The sequence below is a fragment of the Physella acuta genome, unplaced genomic scaffold (genome assembly GCF_028476545.2).
Source record: "Physella acuta isolate Inbredline_101_S28 unplaced genomic scaffold, ASM2847654v3 ptg000453l, whole genome shotgun sequence".
Taxonomy (NCBI): domain Eukaryota; kingdom Metazoa; phylum Mollusca; class Gastropoda; family Physidae; genus Physella; species Physella acuta.
The window spans coordinates 714,560-740,498 of record NW_026731972.1 but is presented as its reverse complement, the minus strand read 5'-3'; the positions used below and the strand labels follow the sequence as shown (position 1 = coordinate 740,498).

Below are 25,939 nucleotides of genomic sequence, written 5' to 3'. Positions count from 1 at the left end.
CTTCCAGGCATCTCTTCGGGGGGGGGGGGGGGGGGGGGGGGGCTAGAGCTAGAGCCCCCACCCCCACCTCCCCAAACAAACGTCTGGTGGATTTTGCAGATTCCAACAATTGTCGGCGGTCCAGTTCTACATCGAGATCGATGAAACGCTAATATCTCGCCGTAAAAAACACACAGGGCGAGTTCCTCCCAAGCAGTGGATTTTCTGAGGGATTTACGGGGAGACTAAAGAAGTGTTAACGTGTGCAGTGCCAGATCGAACTGCGGCCTCTGCTGGACACAATCCGGGTCTGCATCGCTCCCGGTTCTATCATTATTTCAGATATGTGGGCATCGTACCAAGGAAATGAGACGATGCTGAGCACGTATTTTACTTATCAAACAGCTCATCGTACCGAAAGCTGTGGATCCAACCAGACTTTCTTCCAGACGTCTCTTCGGGAGGGGGGGGGGGGAGAGCCGAAGAAAGTCTACCGCCCCCCCCCCCCCCCCAACGAGATGGAATTTATAATAGTAAACATATACTTTTACGATTGTCCGCCCCCCCCCCCCCCCGGAGAAAAAAGTCTGGAAAAAACACTGGATCCAACGGCCGGAGCTCTCATGGATACTATCGAATCTTTCTGGCACGTCTACAAGATGCAGAATAAGCTCAATACATCACACACCGATAGTTGACACTACTTATGTGAGTTCGTTTGGAGGCAAAGTTACCAAAATACAGACTTTTTCATGCAAATTATTTAAGATATTCCCTATTTCACCATCTTCAATAAAAACTATAAGTATAAGCTTCATAAATCTTTAGTGTACAGCTACTTATGTGAGTTCGTTTGGAGACAAGGGTACTGAAATGCAAACTATTATTCACATGTCATAATTTCACCCTCTTCATTAAAAACTAAATTAAAGTTTAATATCCTCTTTTTTTGAAGATTTATTTTGGTGGCGGGGGTTAACTGTCAAGCTTATCTAGAAAAGATCAAAAACAGAAATCAAAGGTACGCCACCCTATCTTTAAACTGCAGGTAATAAATTCAACTTTGATACTTCAAGCGTCCCCTTTCTGTTTGCGCAACTGATTGCAAACACAGAAAAAGATATCTTAAGCAATAAACGTATATATTTAGACCCCCCCCCCCCAATCCACCATTCTTTTTTTTTTGTTTAACCTACCCTACAACTATAAATGGAACCGGAGAAACCCCTATTCGAGTTATCGTTCCTTATGAAACAGGCAAAGTCACTCAGCCATTGCAATATTATGGCAAAATAGCATACAGACGCGCCCACTTCTGCGTTAAACCTCACTAGTTCTAATGCTAGGTTTTTGTTAGCCTATTCTAAATCCGAAGCCCCTCGTGATAAATTACCTGTACAAAAACAACAAACAAAGGACGACGGTGTCGTATTTATGCCCTATAAACACGACGCGAGCTAGTGCGTGCACGCACGGTATGCAGACGACCAGGAACTTTCACACGCCGTGACAGGTGGAGTCAGTCTGTTAGCCGTTAGGCCGTGCTATGTTTGCTTCAAACCCTGAAGGACTTTCCTACAGGCAGTAATACATAGGCCCTGTCATTATGAAATAACTGTCCAATTTCGCAAGCTGGAAAATACTGATTTAAACATCTTCATTATGTCGATGTCCTTTACAAGTGTCCTTGACATTATTTAGATCTAGGTTAGAGGCTATATCTGTTATTGTATACACCGGGGAAAATAAAATGTGGCTGAGTCCTAGACGACCACGAATGACCCACATTAACTTGGTTAATTACGGTCAGTGTTTGTTCCAGACTTTTTTCCCCCCGGGGGGGGGGGGGGCGGAAAACTGTTAAAAGTATAATTTCGTTCGGGGGGGCGGTAGACTTTGTTCGGGGGGGGGGGGGGCAGAGGCCTGGAATAAACTCTGATTATAGTGAATCAAGGTCGGTTATAGATCTAGTTATAAATATCCTAGCAGGAATTTTTCACCATGCAGTCGCCTATAGATCTTCTAGATTAGATTTCACCAGAAGGATGTAGACAAGATCCTGAGATTTTCACAAGTTAATATAACCTAATTATAAACTAATGTTGACATTTTAAAAACAACGTGGATCTTCGTTTAACATCCAATACTAAAATAAAAAGATCAACGTAGATCTAGGCCTAACTCTAGTATAGTAATTAAGTTTTAGTAAACCGGTGTATGAAATCCATTATCACTACAGATACATTTCCTTCTGTTAATGGGAACACACGTGCTTCCTGTCTGATTTTTTAAACAAATGTTTTCAATGTGTGGAGATTCAGGAAGATTCATATTCAAAAGTATTTGTTTCCTTGTTTGATTTGTATATTTTAAACGAGAAAGCTTTGAGTCAAACTCTTAAATTCACAAGTTAGCTTCATACACGATTCACGCTAAAATAGTTGGAGGCTGATCCAATGTCCATAGTAAAATACTAGGATATCCTGCAGTTAAAAAAATGTACGTTTATTAATGACTATATCACAGCCCCTCAACGATGCCCATTCCTCCAAAAACGTTGTGCGACGCGGACAATTCGATGACTATAATATGTCAGCACCATTGGAAACGATTGTATATAACAATTTGAATGAATTCGGTAAATTAATAATTCTGTTTGGGAACGGATGAATGTTTAAGATGACACAACACAACATTTTTACTTTCTTCCAAAAAAAAAAAATCACTCTGTTGGATGTCCCCCTCCCCTGATGTGGATCGCCCACCCCGCCCCTATGCCCTCCTCCCACCCCCTATGCCAGCCAATGAATGTTAATTTTGTTATACCAAGACAAGTAGGCCTACATATATGGCAACTACAACAAGAAAGTCAGGACTAGCGTTGACTAACTGTCTACTACAAGCATCCCGTCTGTTCACTACAAAACGTATTCATCGGGCCGCATACAATAGGGTATCTGATTACGTGTTTTCCAAATGTTCCTCCCTGCTCTGGTCGGGCGCTAATTCGAGTCCACCCATCCCCAGTCACCTCAGGTCAAATGCGAGGCGACCGTACCCTTCACACATGGAGGTGTGTGACACTATAATTTACGGCCTGTCCCAGTTTAGGTGGGTGATAACTCACTAGCATCAACCAGGGCCTCAGTTATAACAATCAACAACGTCGGCATTCAACCATTTCGATTTTCCCAAGCGAATTCAGCAAAAATTATATCAGTTTACAAACTAATTCAGATAACAATAACAGTGCTGAAGCGCGGGGTCCCTTCAGGCGCGGGGCCTGGGGCGTCCGCCCCCCCCCCCCCAAACGCCGGCTCTGTAAAATACTATTCTTAGTAAATTATAGACTACGAGCCGGCCCGCGGCATAACATACGCCGCTATTTAGTTGTTTTTTTCTACTTTTCAGTAATTCATAATTTGTGAATTCGACAATACCAACGCTGCCACTGAAAATATTTCTTTAAATCACTATAAGTAGCTCGTTAAGGACCATAACCCCCCCCCCCCCCCCCCCCCGTTTAAAATCGTTTCAAACTAAATAATCTGCCCCTAATAGTCGTCACTAAACCCGGCTCTGCTTGTAAACATTTAGAGTGAACACAGCTCACTAAGACCATGTAGGGGTGGGGGTGGTAGGGAGCGCGTTTACAGCTTGTTTTCTAGCGTCTCCCAGAAGAGAATTATATATATACGAGCCGACCCGCGGCATATCATACGCCGCTATTTAGTTGTTTTATTTTCTACTTTTCAGTAATTCATAATTTGTGAATTCGACAGTACCAATGCTGCCACTGAAAATATTTGCTTTAAAACACTATCAGTAGGTCGTTAAGAACGATACTACCCCCACCCTCCTTTTCCCCAACCCCTACCCTACACCCCCCCCCCCCCGCGAAAGCAGCCTCCTCTTAGTTACCTCCCCTAAGTTTAAAATCGTTTCAAACTAAACTATCTGCCCCTAATAGCCGTCACTAATCCCGACTCTACGAATGTAAACATTTAGCGTGAACCACAGCTCACCAGACCATGTAGGGGTGGGGTGGTAGGGAGCGCGCTTACAGCTTGTTTTCTAGCGTCTCCCAGAGGAGAATTATATATATAGATAGATATAGATGGACAGTAGATCAACTAAGTACATAGACTATATGGTATATGCAAGACCACAGCACCCTAAATTCTCCCCCCCCCCTCCCACTTTACTTTCAATAGAAAGACAGGATTTCTATATTTAGCACAACTTAATTAAGCAGAAATGGTCAAAGGTGAATACTATAAAAACAAAATCAATATAAAATAATGCTATATTTTTTAATTATATTCACAAGTACATTAATCACAGGCTGCTAGCAGACATCACAATATTTACACAACCTCAAGTTTACACCAAACTGGCAAGTTAACACCAAATACACTGGCAAGTTTACACCAAACTGGCAAACACACCAAACACACTGGCAAGTTTACACCAAACACACTGGCATGTGAACACCAAACACACTGGCAAGTTTACACCAAACAATCTGGCAAGTTTACCAAACACATGCTGGCAAGTTTACAACAGACATACTAGAATTTACAAACCAAGTATACTGTCAAGTTAATCCCCAAAATTGGCAAGTTTACACAGTCTAAGCTGTAGCTTCATGTTATAATTGAAAATCAATTTATATCTTTATAATAAATAAATGTTATAAACCTATTTAGAGTCAAGTAAAAGGCATTGTGTTGATAATTGAACACAATGTTTAACCAGACTGATGGTTTTTAAAACAAACAATTGCTAATGGTAATTATAAATACCCAAGCAAAAAATTGGCTGAAACAATTACTTAATTAACAAAATCAATCAAATTATAGTTTGTACAATCTGGCATAAAATAAATTGAAAAAAGAAAATCTACAGACTTGAATATTTGCTTGGAACAATAATGGATCAGACATTTTGCATAAGAATTAGGTAGTGTTTCCATAACTATAAAAAACATGATTAAACTTTTTAAAAAACATTCATCTGAGGTTACTATAAGGACAATTTGTTTAAAAAAAACTTAAAACAACTTAATTAAAAAAGTAAGAAATTTCAAGGAAAAAGATAATTACAAACTGGTACATACGATTCCAACAAAATTGCACATTTGGTTTTAAGCAGTGGTCAGGGAGGGGCCCAGGTTATCATGACCTAGGAACATGAAACAGCACCAAACAAAGGAATCACCAGACAACACTTAAGAGATGAAGCTTTCCCTTGATATACAGTTACATTCAGCTTTCACAGTCACACATATAATATGTCAACATTAAAACAAACATAAAGATACTAATGTGACTGATACAAACCAAATATATCAGTTTAATAGAAATATGTCAGTTTAATAGCAATGTGACTGATACACACCAAATACCACAGTTTAATAGCTATGTGACTGGTTCAAGCAAAACACAGTTTGGGTTAGTAACAATATAATAGGCACACAAAAGAAACAACAACACCAGGATTGCAACAAACACACAACAAGAGTCAAGTTTGCATGATATAAGTTAGGGAGATTTTAAACTGCTGTGTTGGGTTCACATACTGAATTAGGGAGATTTTAGACTGCTGTGTGGGGTTCACATACTGAATTAGGGAGATTTTAGACTGCTGTGTGGGGTTCACATACTGAATTAGGGAGATTTTAGACTGCTGTGTGGGGTTCACATACTGAGTTAGGGAGATTTTAGACTGCTGTGTGGGGTTCACATACTGAATTAGGGAGATTTTAGACTGCTGTGTGGGGTTCACATACTGAATTAGGGAGTCTTAAGACTGCAGTATAAAGTTAACATGCTTTGTTTTAGCGATACTTAAAACTGCATTAATTGGTGCCTTAAAACAGAGTAAATGCCACTCTATGTTGAGTGTAGACAACTTGTCAGAAACTAATAAGAGCTTATCTACTCTTTTATATAGTCCCCAAAATGTACATCACAAATTTATTAATCATAAATTCAGTAATTTATTATGCTTATGATTTTTTGAATTGTGTCATGTATGAATTTGTTAAAGAAATTTTTAAATATAAAACAAATATTTATGAAATAAAAACCCTGTTAACTAGTTTGAAAAGAACTTTTATCTTTTCTATCGCTTTTAAAAAATTATGTCAAGATCTTTTTACCTTCTGTAAAATGACAACTTTTCTCAAAGAATATAATATTTACATGATGAATGTTTGCTGTATATGTTCAAATTCCATTGAAACTTTGAATAAAGATTAAAATTCCAAATATACTGAGCAGATAAGAAAATATAGACATAATATCACAATTTTAAATAGATAAAAAAAAAAGATTACAAACTATGCTTAGATACAATTGTACATATGAAATATGGTATTGATAATCACATAAACTGTATTTTCTAGAAATAAAGTGCTCCTACTTTATATTATTAAATATAGTAAGCAGATCCCAAGTATTGTCATGTACAAGTACCCAAACACTTTTTATAGAAACTCTATACAATGCATAAATAAGGGAGACAACGTCACAAGAGCAGGAACATTCTGCTGTGTCATGCATGTGTTTCAAACATTTCTTTTCAAGGCTGTTACACGTTTCACAGTTCAGGGATTGGTGATGTCTTCATGGAATGGAATGTTATAATTAAGTTGAATTTCCCCATCAATCATGATGAATGTAGCCACTTCTGAAATAGATGGTAGGTCAACAATTGTTAAGAAAGACTCTAGTAGTAGAAATGCTTCTTTGTTCTTTAAAACGTCTTCATTCTTAGGAATTAAGAGTAAATGTCGAATAAAAAATGTTAGAAATATATTGAGATAAAGTATGGTTAAACTGGGATAAATGCTATTAGAAAATTATCAAATAAGGTTTGATGTCATGTTATTATGTCAAGCAGGTAAGGAAAACAATACACTTAACAACAAAGTTGTAACTATTACACAGACTAAAATAGTTTTTAGTGCTCTATTAAATTAAAATGGTTAAAAACATTTTTTAACAATAATATAATATTTTCTTGTAATAAAATATGCAGGCCTTAACTTAAAGTCTGTGAAGATTCAAAGACGGAGCAAAGCAAAAAATAAATATTACATTTTTTTTAAGATTCTTAAAAAAAATGTTAATTCACATTCATTTATTTTCTTAAATTTAATAAAATCAATTGAACGCATATTAAAAGCTAACAATCAATCTAAAACTAGACTAGCATTAGGTGAAAAAGATAAACATCACACTTTTGTAGAACAGCCTAAAAGTGTAAAATGTTAATAACACTTATAAAATACAAGCACTAGAATACACAAATGTACTGAAATATAAAATGATTTTTTTTCATGGGTTTAATAAACATTTTGCTCAGTTGATAAATAAAGCTGTTTGCAAAGTTGAAACAGTTGTTCTAACAAATGTTTAGGTGTTTATGATTATGTTTATTATCAGTAAAGAATTTAATAGATAAAAAAGAATTACCAATCAACTCTTTAACAAGTATTATAATATATTTACAGTTGAGAAACTTTCTATAAATGATTTGTTTTGCTGTAAGCATATATTAATTTTAACAATCAGGAATCAATGTGCTGATATAGTTTATAAATACTTAAATCTTTTTACATTTAAGGTAGGTGGGTATAGTAATAAACAATGATAGGAGAAAAAAGAAAGAAGGCTGAATAGAAAATTAAAATTTCCCCATGACGTTGAAATTTTAATCCAATCTAATCAACCATATTTTAGAGACAACAACATGTAGTCATATGTAGTTATTCAAAGAACCAAACATGATGCAGTAACCCTTAAAGGCTGATTATGTTTAGGTTTAATGTATATAATGTAATTTCCAAACAGAATGCCAAAAGATACAATGATTTAACCCTCCAGTAACTGAAGTCAAACCACAACATTCACTACCATATTTATATGTTAGTTTGTATTTGAAAATATCCATGCTTTTATTTGTAATAAAGATTTGTGCAAGTACTTATTTTTTAAAAAGCCATTCAATGATAAGTAATAACCAAAAGAGAATTGAAAATACCCAAGCAACAAGAAAAAAAAATATTTGCAATAAGACATATGAGTTATGTTTTTTTTCATGACAGCGTGCAAAACTAGGATTGGTTATTAAAAGGGACAATATTCAGAATTTGTGTGTGAAAACTAAAATACCCAATTTGTTGTGAGATGCACATCATATCTGTAACAAATGATGGACAATTATAACAATTTCCCATTCACCAAAATAAAATGGGAGTAAACTCAAAGAGAGGGGAAAACTTCCACCACAGTAAAATAGATGAATACATCAAAGGAAATAAGTAAAGTTTTCACACCAAGGGAAGGCTTATTTCAGAGACTCTCCTGACTAGCCATCATATGAAAAAAATAAATAAAAGACAGCTGATGCATTCAAAAGATATCTGAGATATCCGTTCTAATCTTTGAAGAAAACAAGTGTTAAAGTTGTATTACCAATCTTGATTCAGCTTTAGTTATGACGTTCTTTGTTTGCTCATCAGAAAATCTTACAACTGTGGCTATGACTTTAGCCAGGGTCTGGAATAATAAATGGGAACAGTTTTTCATGCAGTTCCAAATACATGAACTAAATAAAAATATAAACACTACAATAAAAAAACCTTATGAGAAAACTATACGAACCTTTGTTTCTCTACCCATCATGTACTCGTATAATATATTCTTCAGATACTGAAACCAATAAATAAAGTAAACTAAAAAACTGGAAGAAAAAAGAATTAGTAACATTCTTTAAATAACTTATTACTTTTATAGCTCAGCAAAATCCCAGCTAGAATAATATTTTGTTCGCTAGTCATGTAAAGAAAGGTGTCAAACCAGATGCACTGTAGACCACCTAAAGCCATTTACCTCAAACTCTGTAGGTTCTCTAAACACAGCCGAGTCATCATGGTTTAGATAGGAGCCATCAAGATTTAATGGGGGATCATCATCATCTGGTATACCTTTGTTTGATCTTTCCATCTTTTCCAACTGAAGTAGCAAAAATAAAATATTTTCGTCTTAAAAATAGATAAACTTACTCCCATAGCTGATTATTTATCACCAGTAGAGTAATTTAAGATTTATTTAAAAGATAAATATAGGCCTATTAAATTTGTAAAGCACAACAATTTGTATCACCTTTCTTAACAAGTCCCTCTCCTTAATTTTATATTGACTTAATTCCCCATTTAAGTGTGACACTTGTGCCTGCAATTAAATCATACACAAGTTTTTTTTCTCTTAAATACAATCTATTTTCTTTCAGCATTTTCAACTCAGATGTCAATTGAAGTTTTCTTTGTAACTTTGTTTTTAGAAACCATAAAAATTTAAAATTGTATGATTTAACAAAATATCCACTACAATATGTACATTGTATTATAAATATTTTAAGATGCATTTATCATGCTTCATTTTTTACATTCAAGTAAACATCAATTTTTCATCTAGCAATAACTGGCTGTAAAATTATTTTATTCTGACCATTAACAATTTTTTTCTGGCAGGACCAAAATGTCCAACTAGTGTTTAAAAAATCTGGCCAGTACCTGCAAGTCAATGTTGTGGAGCTCTAGGTCTTGCAGCTCCACAGAGAAGTCTGTGTTGGATGCCTCCATAGACAGTGACACAGGGGCTGCCACCAGGGGCTGCACTAAAGAGCCTTGCACCATCTCAGCTCTGCTGAAAGCTTCAGCAAGTTCCAGTCTAAGTTAACACAATGGGAATATAAGGGCCACATTAGCTGGTGAAAACTATGAAACTAATTACATTCTAATGTTAAAACTTATTTTTTTTATTATAAAAATGGAAAATTATGTGTATGTGCAGTTGATGTATATTGCTGTGTGTATATTGCAGTGTATGTATATGTGCTGTGCATGCATATGCTGTGTGTATATACTACACATACATACTTATGCTTCTGCTTCAACTGCTCCAGCTGCTGAGTCAGATGGATGACCTGCTTCTGCAGAGATGTTTGGTCATTTTTCTGAAATGCCATCAGAGCAACCTGATTCTGCTGAACCATCTCCTACAAAAAAATTACAATCAACATTTTTAGCTGGCCTAAGATCTGTTCATTACCAAACTTAATCAACACAGTGAGTACACTCCGCTACTGTTTGTACATTACAAAACTATCTATTATTAATGATTTATCTATGTAATGGTTGATCTACATAAAAATAGATTGGACTGTAGCTTTATCCATTAATTATTTTGGTTAATGTTTAAAATTTATTATATTTAATTAACTAGATTTAATTCAATGGCTTTATTTTTTTTTAAACAATTAGTGAAGTTAAGAAAATAATTAACATCCATGCCAAACTAATTTGAGTGCTATTTTATGTTTAAGTATAGCATAGCATGTGAGACGTGACAGAGAAACAATACCTCTAATTTATCATGTCTTTGCTCATCAATTAGCCGGTGCTGCATGCCCATCTAACATAAGACATGGGAGAGAATACAATCAACAGTGCAGTGAACATTTAGCAGATAGTGGTTCACAGAGGCAGACAAAGTGGTTCACAGAGGCAGACATTTTACCAGAAGCAAGACATGGTTTAACAATAGAAAGATGGATGACAAGTGCTACAAAATATGCTATTATATTAAAAATTTAAAACATTAGCTGGTAATCAAATTATAATTTACATGTCACCATAGGTAGATACAGGAAAATATTGACACCACTGGAACATAAGCAGCAGTGTACAACAATAAATCTCATGTAAGGAGAGGAATTTTGTATTAAATGAATGAATTCAAGTTTACTTTAAATATATGAGAAGTTAAAATATTCTTAAAATTGGTATATGTGTACTTTATCAAAGAAACAAATTAAATTATAATCATTTTGAAATAATTATTAATGGTGAAAGAAGAATGTTATGAAAAATAATTTAACATACACATCTAATAATAAATTTAAAAATTGCATGAACAGTGAAATGTGGCCAGGTATTTATTGGCTTTATCAATGCTATTTTAAATCAATATATGGCCAGCACTAAATCATGCAGAACATGTACACCAAACTTATCACCTCTCATCTAATTTTTTCTGGTGATTTTAATACTTTTGGTTCAACAACAGTGCAGACACAATGGATAATTTTTTTTCCAATTAACTTTTTCATTGAGTTAAAAGGAAAAATTGGGACACAACCAATTAGCAGTGACAGTGTGTCAGCATGCAGGTTTTAACCAACCTTCCTTTCATTATTCCACTCTTTAGTCAGAGCAGTTACTTCCTCCTGATGGGAGCTCTCTTTAGCTTGAAGTAACTTTTGGTGCTCTGATTTCAATTTCTGTTCTAAAGCAACAATTACCTGTTGATGTTCTTGCCTAGCAGAAACTAATTCTGCCTGAAGTTCTTTTATTTTGCGTGTAAGAGATTCCTCAAGGGCCTGTGAAGTTAAGTCAACACATTTTAAATAAAGGGGAAAGCACGAAAAGTTAAGGAGAGAACAAAGCAGTACTAATAAGTTTAAAAATAATTTGACCTCTTTTTCTAGGTCAGGGTCACTAACCTTTGCATGACTAAAAACAGCTTTTTTCAAATGGTGAAAAATGTGTCATTAAACAAAGCTTTTAAATACAACCAGTTTGGGCAATTTTAAGTCACAAAAATGAATATTATTTCCTGTGTGTTTACCTAAATCTATTTATTGCATATATAATCAAAATAATGTCTCTTTACAGTTGCTGACCTCTATTCTAAGTAAAAGGAAAATAAATTTTAAAAAGCCCAAAAAAAAAGGATTTATTAAATTAGAATCATCAATAAACTTGCCTCAAGTTTAGCCTTATATTCCACATGAAGATCCTGAATACGCTCATCTCTCTCTAAAATTTCTTTCCTCAACTCAGTCAGGTCATCCTGGTGCTCCTTCATCAAGCCCTGCTCTCCCCTTTCACTCTTTTCTAAAATAAAATGTAGGAATACAACAGTCCCATTTAAAGAAACAATTTTCAGATGGTGTAATACAATAAACAATAGTGAAAAGAAAATTCTCATCTGTTAATTAACTAATTTTAAAGTTCAGCTCACCTATCGCCTCCCTTAGTGTGGCTTCAAACTCCCTTTCCTTTTCACTCAGCTGTTGATTAAGGTCCTTGACCAGTTGCTTCAACTTAGAGGAATGGTCACTCGCCTGCTCTTCAAGAGCAGCTTCATGTTTCTTTTCAAGCTGCTCCATCTTTTCTGACACTGATTTTTCAAGGGCTGACAACTCCTCGTCTTTTTCTATTTTAAGGGACTCTAACTCTTTCTCAAGTAGAGAATATTTATCCTCCCAGTTCTTCAAGTCTATTAGGTGTTGTTTATTAGCATTGTCTTTATCACGTTCATTATCACTGAGTTTTTCTAAAAGAGAGGATTTTTCAGACAGCAACTTATCAATTTCTTCTTTAAGATTTGATTCTGATTGATGAGAGTTGTTTTCATTATCAACATATTTACTAATCACTGCTTCTTTAGACTGGAGCTCTTCATTGTGTAAAGTCTTCAAATTTTTAATTTCGCTCTCATGATCAACTATAAGCTTGTCTTTTAACAGCTTCAAATTTTCAATCTCGGAGTTTAAAGTGGACACTGTACTCTCCAAGTTGTTAATGATTTCTTGCTGTTGTCCAGTAGTGGAACTCTTCTCATCCTGAAGTTGTTTTTTTACCTGAGAAATGTAAGCCTCTGCTTTCTTTTTATATTCTGCTACTTTAGCACTACTCTGGGCCTCCATCTTAGACGTCAGCTCTGACACCTCAGCCTCGTGGGATTCTTTTAATTTCTGCAACTGGGATTCGTATTCCTGCTTGATATTTTCTTGTACTTGTGAGTAAGCTGTGTCAGCAGACTGGACTTTGGTCTCCAGTTCGACGTGTCTGTTCTCAGACTCTTCCAGCAGTCTCTGTGTCTTGTCTAGCAGTGCTTCTATCTCAGCACATCTGTTACTGTGTACTTGGATTGATGTCTCGAGTTCTACAATTCTGCCATCTCTGTCCTTTAGTTCTTGTTCCAATTCTGACAGTTTTTTGTTGGTCTCTTGTAGATTTAGTTCTAGTTTCTCTTTTTCTAGCAAATGTTCTGTTGTCAACTCACTAATTTTCTTCTCTAAATTTTCCACACTTAAACTACTCTCTACAAGTGAATTAGATTTTTCTTTCAACTCTGTTTCAACTTTCTCCAACTGTGACTCACGTTCATTTAGTTTGGCTTCAGTGTGCATCAACTTTTCATTCAACTGCTGATAACTTGTCTGTGTTTCATCTAAAATTTCCTGCATATTTTTTTCATTTTCTTTTATATCTGTATTCAATTTGGCTAACTCTCTATCCTTGTCAGAAATATCTCTTTTCATTTCCTCCACCTTTCGCTCCAGATCAACAATGGTGTCATGTGAGAGTCCAGAGTTCTCCTCCAGCTGTAGGAGTCGTGTGTTGGCTCTGGTCAGCTCAGAGTGGATCTCATCCTTGGCAGTTTTCTCTGCCCTCAACGTACTTTCTAAATCTTCAATGGTTGACTTGGCCTGGCCCTGGATCTCCTTTAGCTTGATGACATACTTCTGCTTGAGGTCCTTCAACTTCTGCTCTGCTGCTAGTCTGGCACTCTCCAGCTCCTCCTGGTGAAGCTTGAGCTGGGAGAACAGCTTCTCCTCGCCTTCTGACACCCTCTGCTGCAGACTAGCCTGCAGCTCAGTGGAGGACAGCTCAGCCTGTCTCTGGCTCTCATGGAGCTGCTGCTTCAGGACGTTGACCTGCTCTGCTAAAGAAGATTCCTGGCGCTCTGATGCCAGCCTTTGTTCCTCCAGTCTGCTGGCAGCCTCCTGCTCTCTCTCTGTGACCTCTTGAACCTGTTTCTCTAAGGCCTGGGTCTCTGATGTCAGCTGAGCTATCTGGGACTCAAACCTTTGTTTAAGTTCGTCCATCTCGTTTGCGTGACTTAGTTTCACTTCATTTACTGCTTGCTCTTTAACTGATAATTCTTCCTGCAACTTGGAAATCTCATTACATTTGACAGTTATTTCTTCCTGTAGCTTTAAAATTTTATCAGATTTAACTTGAAGTTCTTCTTCCAGTTTTTTAATGACAGATTCTTTTTCTCCAGTAACAGACTGTAAACTTTCTTGTAAGTTATTTAAAGCTGAGTCTTTCTGCTGAGCTGCATCATTGATGGCCCTGAGCATCTCCTCCATGGACGTGTGCTCCACCTGCAGCTGGGAGAGCTTCTGGTTGGCATCCAGCAGCAACACATCTTTTTCCTGCAGCTCTGTCTGGAACTTCTCCTCCACCTGGCTCAGCTGCTGCAGGAGGGAGGCGTTCTGTCTGGTCAGGTCCTGGTTCTGCTCCACCTCCAGGTTCAACTGTTTCTGTAGGTGCTCCTGCTCAGCTGAGATGGTTCCAGCCATGGTCTCCAGCCTGTTCTCACAGCTCTTCAGCTGCTGTCTCAGGGACTCTGCCTCCACACCAAGCTCTGATTTCTCTTTGGTCACACTCTCAAAACTGGTTCTCACTTCTTGTAATACATTCTCCTGGTCGGCCAGTTGTGAATTCAGATTTTCCACATCCTTCTTGAACTTAATGGCATTTTCTATTTCCTGGGCGTGTTTCTCACAGAGTTCTTTGATCTGAGACTTCAACATGTCCAGCTCAGCCTCAGCAGACTTGAGCTGCTCTTGTAGCTGAACCACCTGGCTCTCTGCGTCTGCTTGTCTCTGCTGCAACTCACTGACTGTCTTCTGATGGTCAGCAGCCAAGGAGTTGAGCTTGTCACTGTGATCATCAGAGAGATTCTTGCACCGAGCCTCCCACTCTGCAGTCAGTTCTGTGATGGTTGTTTGGTACTTTTGTTCTGTGTTCCTCAGCTGTTCCTCTCTCACAGCCTCAAACTGCTTGGTCATGTCCTCAAGGCCAAGGTCCTTCTGGGAGGTCAACTCCTTGAGGCGATCCTCAAACTGGGAATCTTTTTCTTTGAGCTTCTCTTCATAATGCTCTTTAATCTTGGTCATCATCTCTTTAAACTTGACCTGCTTCTGTTCAAACTGTTCCTTGAAAGAAAGTTCCAGAGCTTTCATTTCTTCCTGCAAGTTTTTCACCTTTTCCTCACAGTTTGTCTCCAGCAGTTTTTTCTCAGCAGCATTAGCAGCTGACAGTTCTTCAAACTCCTTTTGTTGCAACTCCAACTGTGCCATCAAGGAATCTTTCATTTCTTTTAAACTTTTAACCTTGACATTGGCCTCTGTTTTTAGTTTCTCAAACTTGGCCATACTGCTTGAGAGTTTTTCCTCAGCATCCCCCAGTGTGACAACCTTGGCCTGCAACTCAGCTGACAATGTCTCATTTTTGCTTTCTAAACTTTTGATGAACTCTGAATTGTCATCTAACACGGACCGAAGAGCCAGAATCTCATCATTCTTGGAGATGATTGTCTTGTTTAGCTCTTGAATTTCTTCCTTACAAATATTAAGCTGAGTCGCCAGTTCGTCAGCCATAGTTTCCAGGCTCTGTTTTTCTGCTGTTGTCTTCTCCATGAATGCTGCTTGTCCTTGGCTCAGCTCCTCCTTGGAGTGTTTCAAATCCTCCACAATGTCCTCCAGGTTGGTCAGCTTCTCCTCCAGATGGGCCTTCTCTCTCTCCACCACTCCCTGACACGTCTCCAAACTTCTAATAACCTCTTTAAACTGCGTCAACTCCAACTCTGCCTGTTCTAATTTGGAAGTTAACTCCCTTTTCTCATTACTTGTTTCTTCCTTGTAAGAATTGAAATATTTTTCTAATTCTTCTAATTTCATCTGGTTGGTTTCTAAAGTTTTAATCTGACTTTCTTGTTCAGTTTCTAACTGTTTAATCCTCTCCTCTTTCACCATCACAAGACTGGAGTCGACGGCATCCTTATCTTGCTCAGCTTGTGTTAACTTCTGCTGGAACTCCACTTCAAGTCTGCTCTTCTCTGCGGCTAATGTCCGCACCTGGTTGAGTGTAGTGGTCAGCTCATCTCGCACTGAACTCAACTCATCTGATAAAATCTGGCCCTGACTGACCAGTTCTGTGTTTTGATTGGTCAACTCACTATTTGCCTGTTCTAGTGATTGTTGTTTTGCCTCATGCTCTGATTGCTGCGTCGTCAACATTTCTACCTGATCTTGTAATTTTTCCTTTTCCTTATACAAATCTTCCAGTCTATTTTTAGCTTCACCTTCTGTAGTCTCCCCCTGCCATAGAAAAACTCAGTAAATCAAACTGAATATTCTAAAGATGTATGATAAAGAATGCTCTGATTGGTAAGTTTTAAGGTAGACAGAAACTAAATAGATACATTGAAATTATGAATTAGATTAAAATATTTAATGATCAATAATGATGAGCACATTTTCAAGAAGATATTACATCAACTAAAAAATTATTACATCATGCTATGCCTGCTGTGTGGTAGACATTTTACCTGTTGTTTTAATCTAGAACATTCTTCCTGCAGTGTATCAAGTCTCTGAATTAATTCACTTTTTTCCTGCTCCTTTTCTTGCAAGAGTGATTTCAGGGTTGCTAAATTTTTAACTAGTTCATCATTTTGTTCTCCTTTACCATTGATGGCTGCGTAAAGTTCCTGTGGGATACAATGAAGTTTTGTGTAAGAGGCTTCAACTGGCAAAAATGTAAACCAACATCGAAAATACCCAAGAATGTTTTATTTCATTTAGTTCTTGGTTTTTATGAATGAGCCAAGGATCAACTAACTATATGGCAAAAAATGAGCTCACAAAAACTTTTAAAAAAAAGACTAAAGTAATTTCAAGAAATGTGTCTAGTCCAGTCAAGTTGAACCAAATGTACAAATACCTCCACTTGAGCCTCGTGTTCTCTAACTTTGGTAGCCAGCTCATCCCTGGTTGTCAACAGGCTGCTCTCTGTTTCAGACAACTTGGTCAAGGCTTCAGTTAGAGAGTTCCTGGTCAGTTCCAGCTGACCAGTTGCCTCACTCAAAGCTTTGTCCATCTCAGATTTGACAGCGTCTAGCTGAGAGCTGTAATACGCTTCATTGTCTTTGGTACTGTCCTAGATTCAAACCAAAAACATACTCTAAACAAGGAATATTAAAAACTTCAAGAAGTAAATTAAGAAAAAAGGATTAGATCTAAATCAGAATAACATAATTTATATGGATATTTGGAGGTTCATGATGGTAAATCATCATCTTTTCCCGTTCATCCACAAGACACATGGGGCAGATGAAGTAGAGTTTGTCTGCTTCAGAGAATTTGGTATATGAAGGGATGGTGTGGTCAGCACTATGCCTAGCTGCCTTTGTTTTCCCTAACATGAGTTAGATACTGATCAGAGCTGGGTGTATTCAGAGTCATTCTACTGAATTAAACCCAGATTCAAACTTGAGATTTCGGGTTAGCAGTCTAGCTCCTTACTGTTAGGCCACACCATCCCATATGATGGTAAATATTACAAAATATTCTTACATTCTTCTCACTATAAATATGTGTATATAATTCAGCACAGATAACAGCAAGAAAATGTCAGCCACTGACCTGTATGCTTTTGTCCAGTCTGTCACTCAATGACTGCATCTCCTCCGTGTGTCTCTGCTTCAACATCTCCATCTCCTCCGTGTGTCTCTGTGTCAGCTGTGTCCTGACATCCTCTAGCGCCACCTGGTGACTGGCTGTCAGGTTGTCTACCAGCTGCTGGTGCTCCTGCTCTGCCCTGCTCAGCTTGTCAGCCAGCTCAGACAACTCCTGCTTCATGTCTTCCTGGAGCTTGGCTATCCTGTTACTCAGCTCCACTTTTTCCTGGCATAATTTGGACATGTTTCTTTTATTGTAATTATAAACCCATATATTGATTTAAAGATAATTAGCAGTTTGAAAATTAAAATTATGCTTTGATGAGAAATTAGGGATGGTTAAATAAAACGTTTTATGCTTTGATGAAATTAGGGATGGTTAAATAAAACGTTTTATTTTAACTTGACATAAATGTTCTGGTAAATCTTCTTGTAGAACCATCAAAGGATGAACTTTTCAATGGTCTAATAGTAGAAAAAATCCCCACTTAAGTTACCATTTCAAACCTGACAGTCCATGGGGTAAATAAAGTAGAGTTCATCCATTTGTGTGACCTCAACATATGTAGGGTGGTCAGCCCTATGCTTAGCCCTCTTTACTTTCCTTAATGTTAGTCAGGTATCTGTCAGAGCTGGGTAGATTAATGGACATCCTACAAAACTTTCAGGTTAGCAGTTGAACACTCTACAATCTGACCATGCCACCCCATGTTCAATGATCAAACACAATACAGATATTATCTACCAAATAACTAAAACAAAGCTTGCAACATACCGAGTTCAAATCTTCAATTCGTCTCAGCAGTTCATCCTTCTGTTCATCCAGCCCTGACACGGCAGCCATTTTCTGGAGCTCTCTCTCCTCCAGTGCCAGCCTGACTTCCTCTTCTTTCTCCTGCAGTTTTTGACGCACCTCCATCTGCATGGTATTCAGAGCCAGCTCTTTTTCTTTTTCCTGGTTAGAAAAAATTACATTCAATTCCACCAAACACAAAAACAATACATTTATTTTAGTCAAACTCAAAAACATAACATGATTTTCATATTTTGCTATGATCCAGTCAAAAGATTACAGCTTAAAGAATATCAATTACTTGATGTTAAGTGTTAAAAGAAAATAGTTTTACTTAAGTATTTCAACAAAACTTTAATGTTTGAGCCTCAATATCCTGCTTACTTTTAGTGCCACCTCTTCATTGTGAGCTTGTTGTTGGGTAGCCATCTTTTCATTCCATTTGATATCACATTCCTCTAGCGCAAGAGCCAACTTTTCGGAAAAAGCTTTTTCTGATTCTTGCTGCAATGGCACAAGAAGTAACAATAAAGCTATGCAAAATTCTTTATTAACTAAGTCTACAACTTTAACATTTGATTAAATTAGCAGTGGAGTTAAATGTCAGTGTTTTCACAAGTGCTGAGTCAAAACTTTGTCTTTTTATTTCTGTTTAATTTCTACTTTATATAACTGTTCTTCTAGGTACTGAAGCAGATGTTTATGTTAAGTTATCAGTGGAAATAGTAAGTGTCATAAATTTAGCAGATGGATTACTTTTGGTATTAACCTCTTGTAACTGACTTGAGGTGACTAATTACTTTTGACAATAACTACACTTGAAGCTTACTTCCAGGGTAACTAACTACTTTTTGCATTAGTTACTTGAAACTTACTTCAGAGGTGATTAACTACTTTGGCATTAACTACTAGCAACTTATTTCTAAGGTGACTAATTACTTAGGCATTAGCTACTTGCAACTTATTTCTGAGGTAACTTATTACTTAGGCATTAGCTACTTGCAACTTATTTCTGAGGTAACTTATTACTTAGGCATTAGCTACTTGCAACTTACTTGCATGACAGAAAAGGCTTCAGACTTTCCTCTCTTTAAATCCTTGAGCATCTTTTCCTTCTCCTCCTCCATGCTGAGCTCAGCCTGTTTGATCTTGGCCTCTGCCTGCTCCATCACCTGTTGTTTTTCTTCTTTCAGTCTCTTCATGATTTCCCTGGCCTTCTCCAGCTGCTCTTTGTCTGGGGATGGACATCATGCACTCAAATCAATTTGGTTAATTACTAGCTCATCATTACAATCATACATTAATTATAATTTTAGAAACTGCTGAAAATTTAACTTTAATTGTAAAAATAAGTGTTGATTTTAAATTAGTGCATCACAGAGCTAGTGATAAACAAAGCAAGATGTATGTATGTTAAAGGTGTGAGCCACAGAGCTAGTGATACACAAAGCAAGACGTATGTATGTTAAAGGTGTGAGCCACAGAGCTAGTGATACACTAAGCAAGACGTATGTATATTGAAGGTGTGAGCCACAAAGCACAGATACACAAAGCAAGATGTATGTATGTTGAAGGTGTGAGCCACAGAGCTAGTGATGCACAAAGCAAGATGTATGTATGTTAAAGGTGTGAGCCACAGAGCTAGTGATACACAAAGCAAGACGTATGTATATTGAAGGTGTGAGCCACAAAGCACAGATACACAAAGCAAGATGTATGTATGTTGAAGGTGTGAGCCACAGAGCTAGTGATGCACAAAGCAAGATGTATGTATGTTAAAGGTGTGAGCCACAGAGCTAGTGATACACAAAGCAAGACGTATGTATGTTGAAGGTGTGAGCCACAGAGCTAGTGATGCACAAAACAAAAAGTATATATGTTGAAGGTGTGAATCACACAGCTAGTGATAAACAAAGCAAGACATACTAGTTTTTGTCAAGTCTTCAATTTGATTCAAGTTTTTCTCAGCTTCCAGCTTGAGTGAGTTGTTTTCTGACAAGAGATTTTGATTTTGTATTTTGACATTCTCAACCTCAGCATCTCTCTTCTCCATCTCCTCGTGCATCTAAGAGAAAAGTTAAAATACAATGGGAGTGTGTGAGGTGGGGAGAGAAAGAAGAGACAAAACAGTTAAAAAACTTAATACTGTAAGACTTAATACTGTAAGTATTTATCAAAATAAATACTTAGGATTTAGTAAATGAATATAACGATAAAAAACAATTTGGTAATTTTTTTAAAATTGTATGAATATTATGAACTATGAAAACCATTGTTTACCTGCTGTTTGACCCCTGCTATAGCCACTTCTCTGTCAGTCTCAAGCTGTTCAATCACTTTCTTTGCTTCTTTTATTTGATTTTGTAACTTGGTCACTTGCTCAGTGGCTTCTTGTGAATTGGTTGGAATGCTACCCTGGATGGTCAAAATTTCTCAAATTATTTAAATATTAAAAGATAAAGATTAAAGCAATTAACTAAACTTCAAGATGTCCAACTTTTAAACTTCACTCTTAAAAGGAGATTAAATTAAATTTTGTCAAAACAGATTAAAAATTTATTTTAAACAAACCTTGGAAGACAACTCTAATTTCCCTAATAGTTCTTGTTTATCATGTGACAACTGAGTTACTTTCTCTTTGTAACTTGTTATTGTTTCTTTACACTTCTGTAAAAGTCCATCTTGTCTTTTTATCTAAAACAAAATTTATGTAGTAATTTACCACTTTGTTTACAAAGTAGCCAAAACATTTTTTCAATAAACCTTGGACATTATAATATTTTTAAAATGACATCAAAATAGTAAACTTATCTTAGCCAGTTTTACCTTGGATTTTAACAATTCAATTTCTTCATTTTGAGTTATCTTTCCTTTGTTGTCCCCTCCAGCTGATGGGGGAGGAGCTTCAGCTTTGGCTTGTGTGACTGACAGCTTGGTTAAAAGTTCTTCTGGAATGTCTTTCCCTTCCTTTAGCAGCTTAATCTAACCAAAACAAACAGCCAAATTAGTTTTATTTAGATTAGTTAGGTTCATGCAAGTTAATTTCATTAGACATCATTAAGTCCACACAGTTCTGATGGGGCTACTATAGTCAGGGGGAGGGATTGTAGTGGCTGGCCATAGTGCTTACCACAATATATCCCTTCTTATAGTGAGGTCATAGAAAGAGTTAAACTAATACTATGTAACTTAATGTTTACATTTTTAATTACATACTAGCATAAACGCAAAGATAATGTCAAACAAGAGTTTATAAAAACTATTGTAGTGAGACAAACCTGAGTGTTGAGAACTTTAACGTATTCATCCTTCTCGTCCAGCAACAGCTTGTAATTCACCTCCAGGTCCCTCTTGGCTAGCTGGTCAAGCTGAATCTGTTCCCTGAGTTCAGACATTCTACGGAAGGCCCTGTCCTGACACTGAGCCATGGTGGTCTAGAACAGCAGTAAAAAAAAAATTACAACACATTTAGCTGAAACTAATGATAAAGTGATATTATGTTTAAATCATTTTCATTTTACAGTGCTCAATAATAGTTTATTTAACTATATTTAAACAAGCTATACCTTCAACTTCTCTCTTTCTTGTAACATATCTTTGTAAGCAGATGCAAGCTTAAAAAAAATATAATTGCACATAAATATTAATAGTGTTAACTACACAGTTTCAAAATGTCTAATTCAAATTTATATATAAAAATAACTGTTAGGCTTTGTTAAATGTACAGTAAAATTTGTTACCAAATTAAATGTAAAATATACTATCACTAACTTCCATGAATTTGGATTTGTATTTAAAAGCTCTTCTTTCAACTCTTTTAACACAAGCATAAAGATCTTCTTTAGAGATAGAAGAAAGGTTCACAGATGTTTCCTCCACTTCACTTTCTGCGTCTGATGGCATGTAGTAGCTGTGGGAGAAGCTGACATTTGGGAAGAAGGAATTTTCACTGGTCATAGAACTGATAGAGGAAGTTCTAGATCTAGTTGGGGTCCTGTCTCCTTGGACAGAGCTGATATCTGAGGCAGTCTGAAAGTTAGAGAATATGATGCTAAAGGCTAAGGCAACTTAAAAGTTAAATAAAGAGAATGAAACTCCTACATGTAAGGCATTCTGACGATGGAAGCTAATGAAAAAAAGAGTACAAGTTTAACAAGAACTGCAACCCAAAAATTAATGCAATGAGTTTAAGTATTTTCTTCATTAATAGAGTGTTGAATATTTTAATAAACTTGGTGACAGAAATAATGTTTTGTTTTTTAAAAAGTTGGATAAGTAGTATAATTTGTTTTTATTGTTGTTATAGCATTGATTGCAAATCTATACACATAGTTCTTGTAAAGATTACTCTCAACCCAATATTTAATTAACCAAATGCAAAACAGTTCAACATCTGACCCACTACATTACAAAAATGACATCAGAGATTGACATCTACTTGACATCTGTACCTCATAATAAGTAGAGTCAGAGCCCTCAAACAATGGGATGTCAACCAGCTGACCAGTTGGAACATTGGAGGTACTGGAACCATTTGTATGCTCATTGCTTCTAGCTTGGCCCCCATCTTTATTCGGTGTGCTTTCAGCCAGAGGTCTGCCTAAAGACTCAGTTGATGTGTTTTTCTCATCCCCCTGGAGAATATAATGAATGTTTTATATATAAATCATATCAATTAAAAATAAAAAAGCTAAATACCAATCGCTTTTAAATATTGTAATAAATGAATGTATCAAGCATTTATTTTTAAATAAGCTTTTTAAAGCACATGTTGTTTTGGATTGTGTTTATTTTCTGCTCAAAGTCACAGTCCACTAAACCAAAGGCATAGATCACCACTTACAGAATAAATTAGAAGATGGCAGATTTCAAGCAATAATGTAAGAATTAACAGTCACTATTGTCACATTACAAGCCTGTTTTATAATGATTTATCAGCCATTGTGTATCTAGCAATTAGATAGATTATTATCTAACTTAACAGCTCCAATAGTGTTTCTGAAATTTTACACTAGATTTAATTCATACACTTTCAGAAGGCTTTTAATAAAATAAAGAGATTGAACAATACTTATTGAAATAATTATTATTAAGTACCACGTGGAATCATATTGCTAATTCAATGTCATAATGATAATAAGCTGCTCTTATGAAGGATCACACTAAAGTTAAAGGCTATTATGTATTTAACTTCTGGGTTTGTTTTGTGGAAGCACTTTGTAGAATGTTAATGAAGAATTGTTGGATGTGCTTATGACCTTTGTTTCAGATGTGGTGCTTTATTTCTGTGTTTAAAATTTTTTTTAGATCTAATGATTTTCTACTTTTCTACACATTGTTTTTATTTATGTTTCCTTAATTAAACTTTAAACCTAAAACATTAGCCGAATGTTTTATTAAAGTTACCAATTAGGCCTAATTAGTACACTCAACTTTAATTATATTTCAACACGCAAATAAACCATAAGTTAAAGGCCTACAGTTTCTATTGTTTACTAACATCAACAAACATTCCCAGATAATTTTTGACGAATGTGTCGTAAAGTCTATCCTAGTAGTTATAAGTTATGGATGGTAGAATCTACTTTTTTTAGTAACTAGTCTAGGATCCTAGAAAGACTGGTCTAACTATTATAGGCTAGAGGCTGAGTCTAGAGGTCTACTAACTAACTAACTAGTACTAGATCTAGGCCTAACTACTTTAATAATTAAAAATTTAATTAGCCTAATAAATTGTAGTGTTACTGTTGAGGCCTAGCCTATCAGTATCATTATTCATTAATATTTAGTTTTAGGCCTAGGCCCTAACTAATAAATTACTAATAATGCCTAATAATAATATATTTATATTATTTAGGCCCTACTTTAGCCTAATTTAATAATAATATTTAGGCCTGAGCTATAGCCATAGTTAGTAATTTAGGCCTAGATCTAGATCTAGGCCTATATTTTTGTTTTATTTTGTTATTGTTTTTTACTTTTATTTTACTTAAAATATTAATTTTTTCTATTTTCTGTCTACCTTTGCAGCTGCAGCCAAACCGGACACTGCAGCTTTAGATTGAGCAACTCCCTGCTCAAGTTTCTTTTTTAAATTTTTGAACATTATAAATTAAATTTTAACACTGATGTCCCACTCAAATATGGCTAACTTCTGAGAAACATTATTGTGTATAACAATTAGGAGACCATGAAACACAGTAAGCCAAACTAAAATTACAAAATACTATGTTTACGGACACGTCTTAGGGCACTCTTTAGTACTGAAATCAATAAAGTATACAATTCCTGAATTGAACACTTCTATTTGGGAACCTGTTGTTTTTAAATTTGCACAAACTTTTGACCATCTTAATTGATTACATTTAAATTTTCTATCCAAGTTCTATCTCTACCCCCTACCCCCCTCCCCAATAAAAAAAACTCAGGAAACTACATAACATTATTTAGGGATGGCAGTAAATGACATTACGACGTCACCAGTAGCGTACGCAGGGTGGGAGCAGGGGGAGCGGCCGCTCCCCCTCTGGCCATTTTTAGCAAAGTGGCGCCTTTCTGGAAACTTTTTAAACTCAAAGTTTTAAACATTGATATTTGTTAAAAAATTATCTTTGGTCGGCACATTTGAAACGTAAATCTCTGTGAATATTGTTTTTTCAATTACCAGTAAAAGGTGTGTGAGCAATACAGTGATCTAACCCATACCTTCTCATTATGTTAAAAGTATCTTTAAAGAACACAAAAAGTCAGTAGCTAATTAAAAAATGCATAATCTGAAATGTAACTTAAGATCAATATTTTCGTTATAGGATATCATTCTGAACGTTTTCTACTATCTTGATAAGCTGGCTTTTATATCAACTCTGTTTTAAAAAAACTTTCATTATGATTTAACACGTTAGCATTTATAATGACAATATATTTAATTCTGATTGTAGACAAAATATTTTTGTAAAAGCGAATAGAGTTAAGCTACTTTATTAGATTCTAAAGTAATTATTGATTTGCTTTGATATTTATAATAAAATGTGTAGACATATTCATATTTATACTAAGATATTGATTATTTCCCCTTTTCGCTAGTCTTAAATAGATGTCCCAAGAATTATTATGTATTTTTTTTACAAGAATTACGAAACAGATTATGCCGCGTTCATTGTTTTTGGTTGTAGTGTTTATATATATATATATATATATATATATATATATATATATATATATATATATATATATATATATATATATTGTTTAGAGTGATACCATATTTTTTTGTTTCGTCGGCCTACATTGTGTGTTTTTTTTTTAAATTTCTTCAGAGTGCTAATTTAAATTTATTTTACATCACATCGAAGCAATAACATACAGCTAATGTATATATATATTTTATATATATATATATATATATATATATATATATATATATATATATATATATATATATATATATATATATATATATATACTTATATACTTATATATACTTATATAGTAAAATATTACAAATTCGGCGCCTTTTTTTGCTATTTCCGCTCCCCCTACAACGAAAACCTGGATA

The 25,939-nt window shown here is 35.6% G+C and overlaps 1 protein-coding gene across 5 annotated transcripts; it reads right to left on the bottom strand.

Moving 5' to 3' along the window:
• Window positions 1–5,675: 5,675 nt before the first annotated feature.
• On the bottom strand, window positions 5,676–24,652 carry LOC131943329 (golgin subfamily A member 4). Of its 5 annotated transcripts, none has more exons than XM_059303374.1 (26): window positions 24,407–24,652; window positions 22,836–23,018; window positions 22,156–22,413; window positions 21,951–21,998; window positions 21,663–21,818; window positions 21,211–21,366; window positions 20,956–21,078; window positions 20,665–20,799; window positions 20,311–20,449; window positions 19,440–19,618; window positions 18,769–18,888; window positions 18,367–18,546; window positions 17,557–17,817; window positions 16,856–17,071; window positions 16,461–16,622; window positions 12,075–16,230; window positions 11,817–11,947; window positions 11,233–11,430; window positions 9,929–10,047; window positions 9,563–9,719; window positions 9,153–9,221; window positions 8,880–9,002; window positions 8,652–8,699; window positions 8,463–8,546; window positions 8,324–8,355; window positions 5,676–6,672 (listed from the first exon to the last, which is right to left on the bottom strand). In XM_059303374.1, the coding sequence occupies exons 1-25, from the start codon at window positions 24,488–24,490 to the stop codon at window positions 8,335–8,337; spliced, it is 7,506 nt and encodes a 2,501-aa protein (XP_059159357.1). In that variant the 5' UTR covers window positions 24,491–24,652; the 3' UTR covers window positions 5,676–6,672; window positions 8,324–8,334. The 5 variants fall into 5 exon arrangements, with proteins under 5 accessions (XP_059159357.1, XP_059159358.1, XP_059159359.1 ...); XM_059303375.1 differs by lacking the exon at window positions 8,324–8,355 and adding an exon at window positions 8,160–8,187; XM_059303376.1 differs by lacking the exon at window positions 8,324–8,355 and adding an exon at window positions 10,413–10,463 and having other exon boundaries at window positions 11,353–11,430.
• Window positions 24,653–25,939: the final 1,287 nt, after the last annotated feature.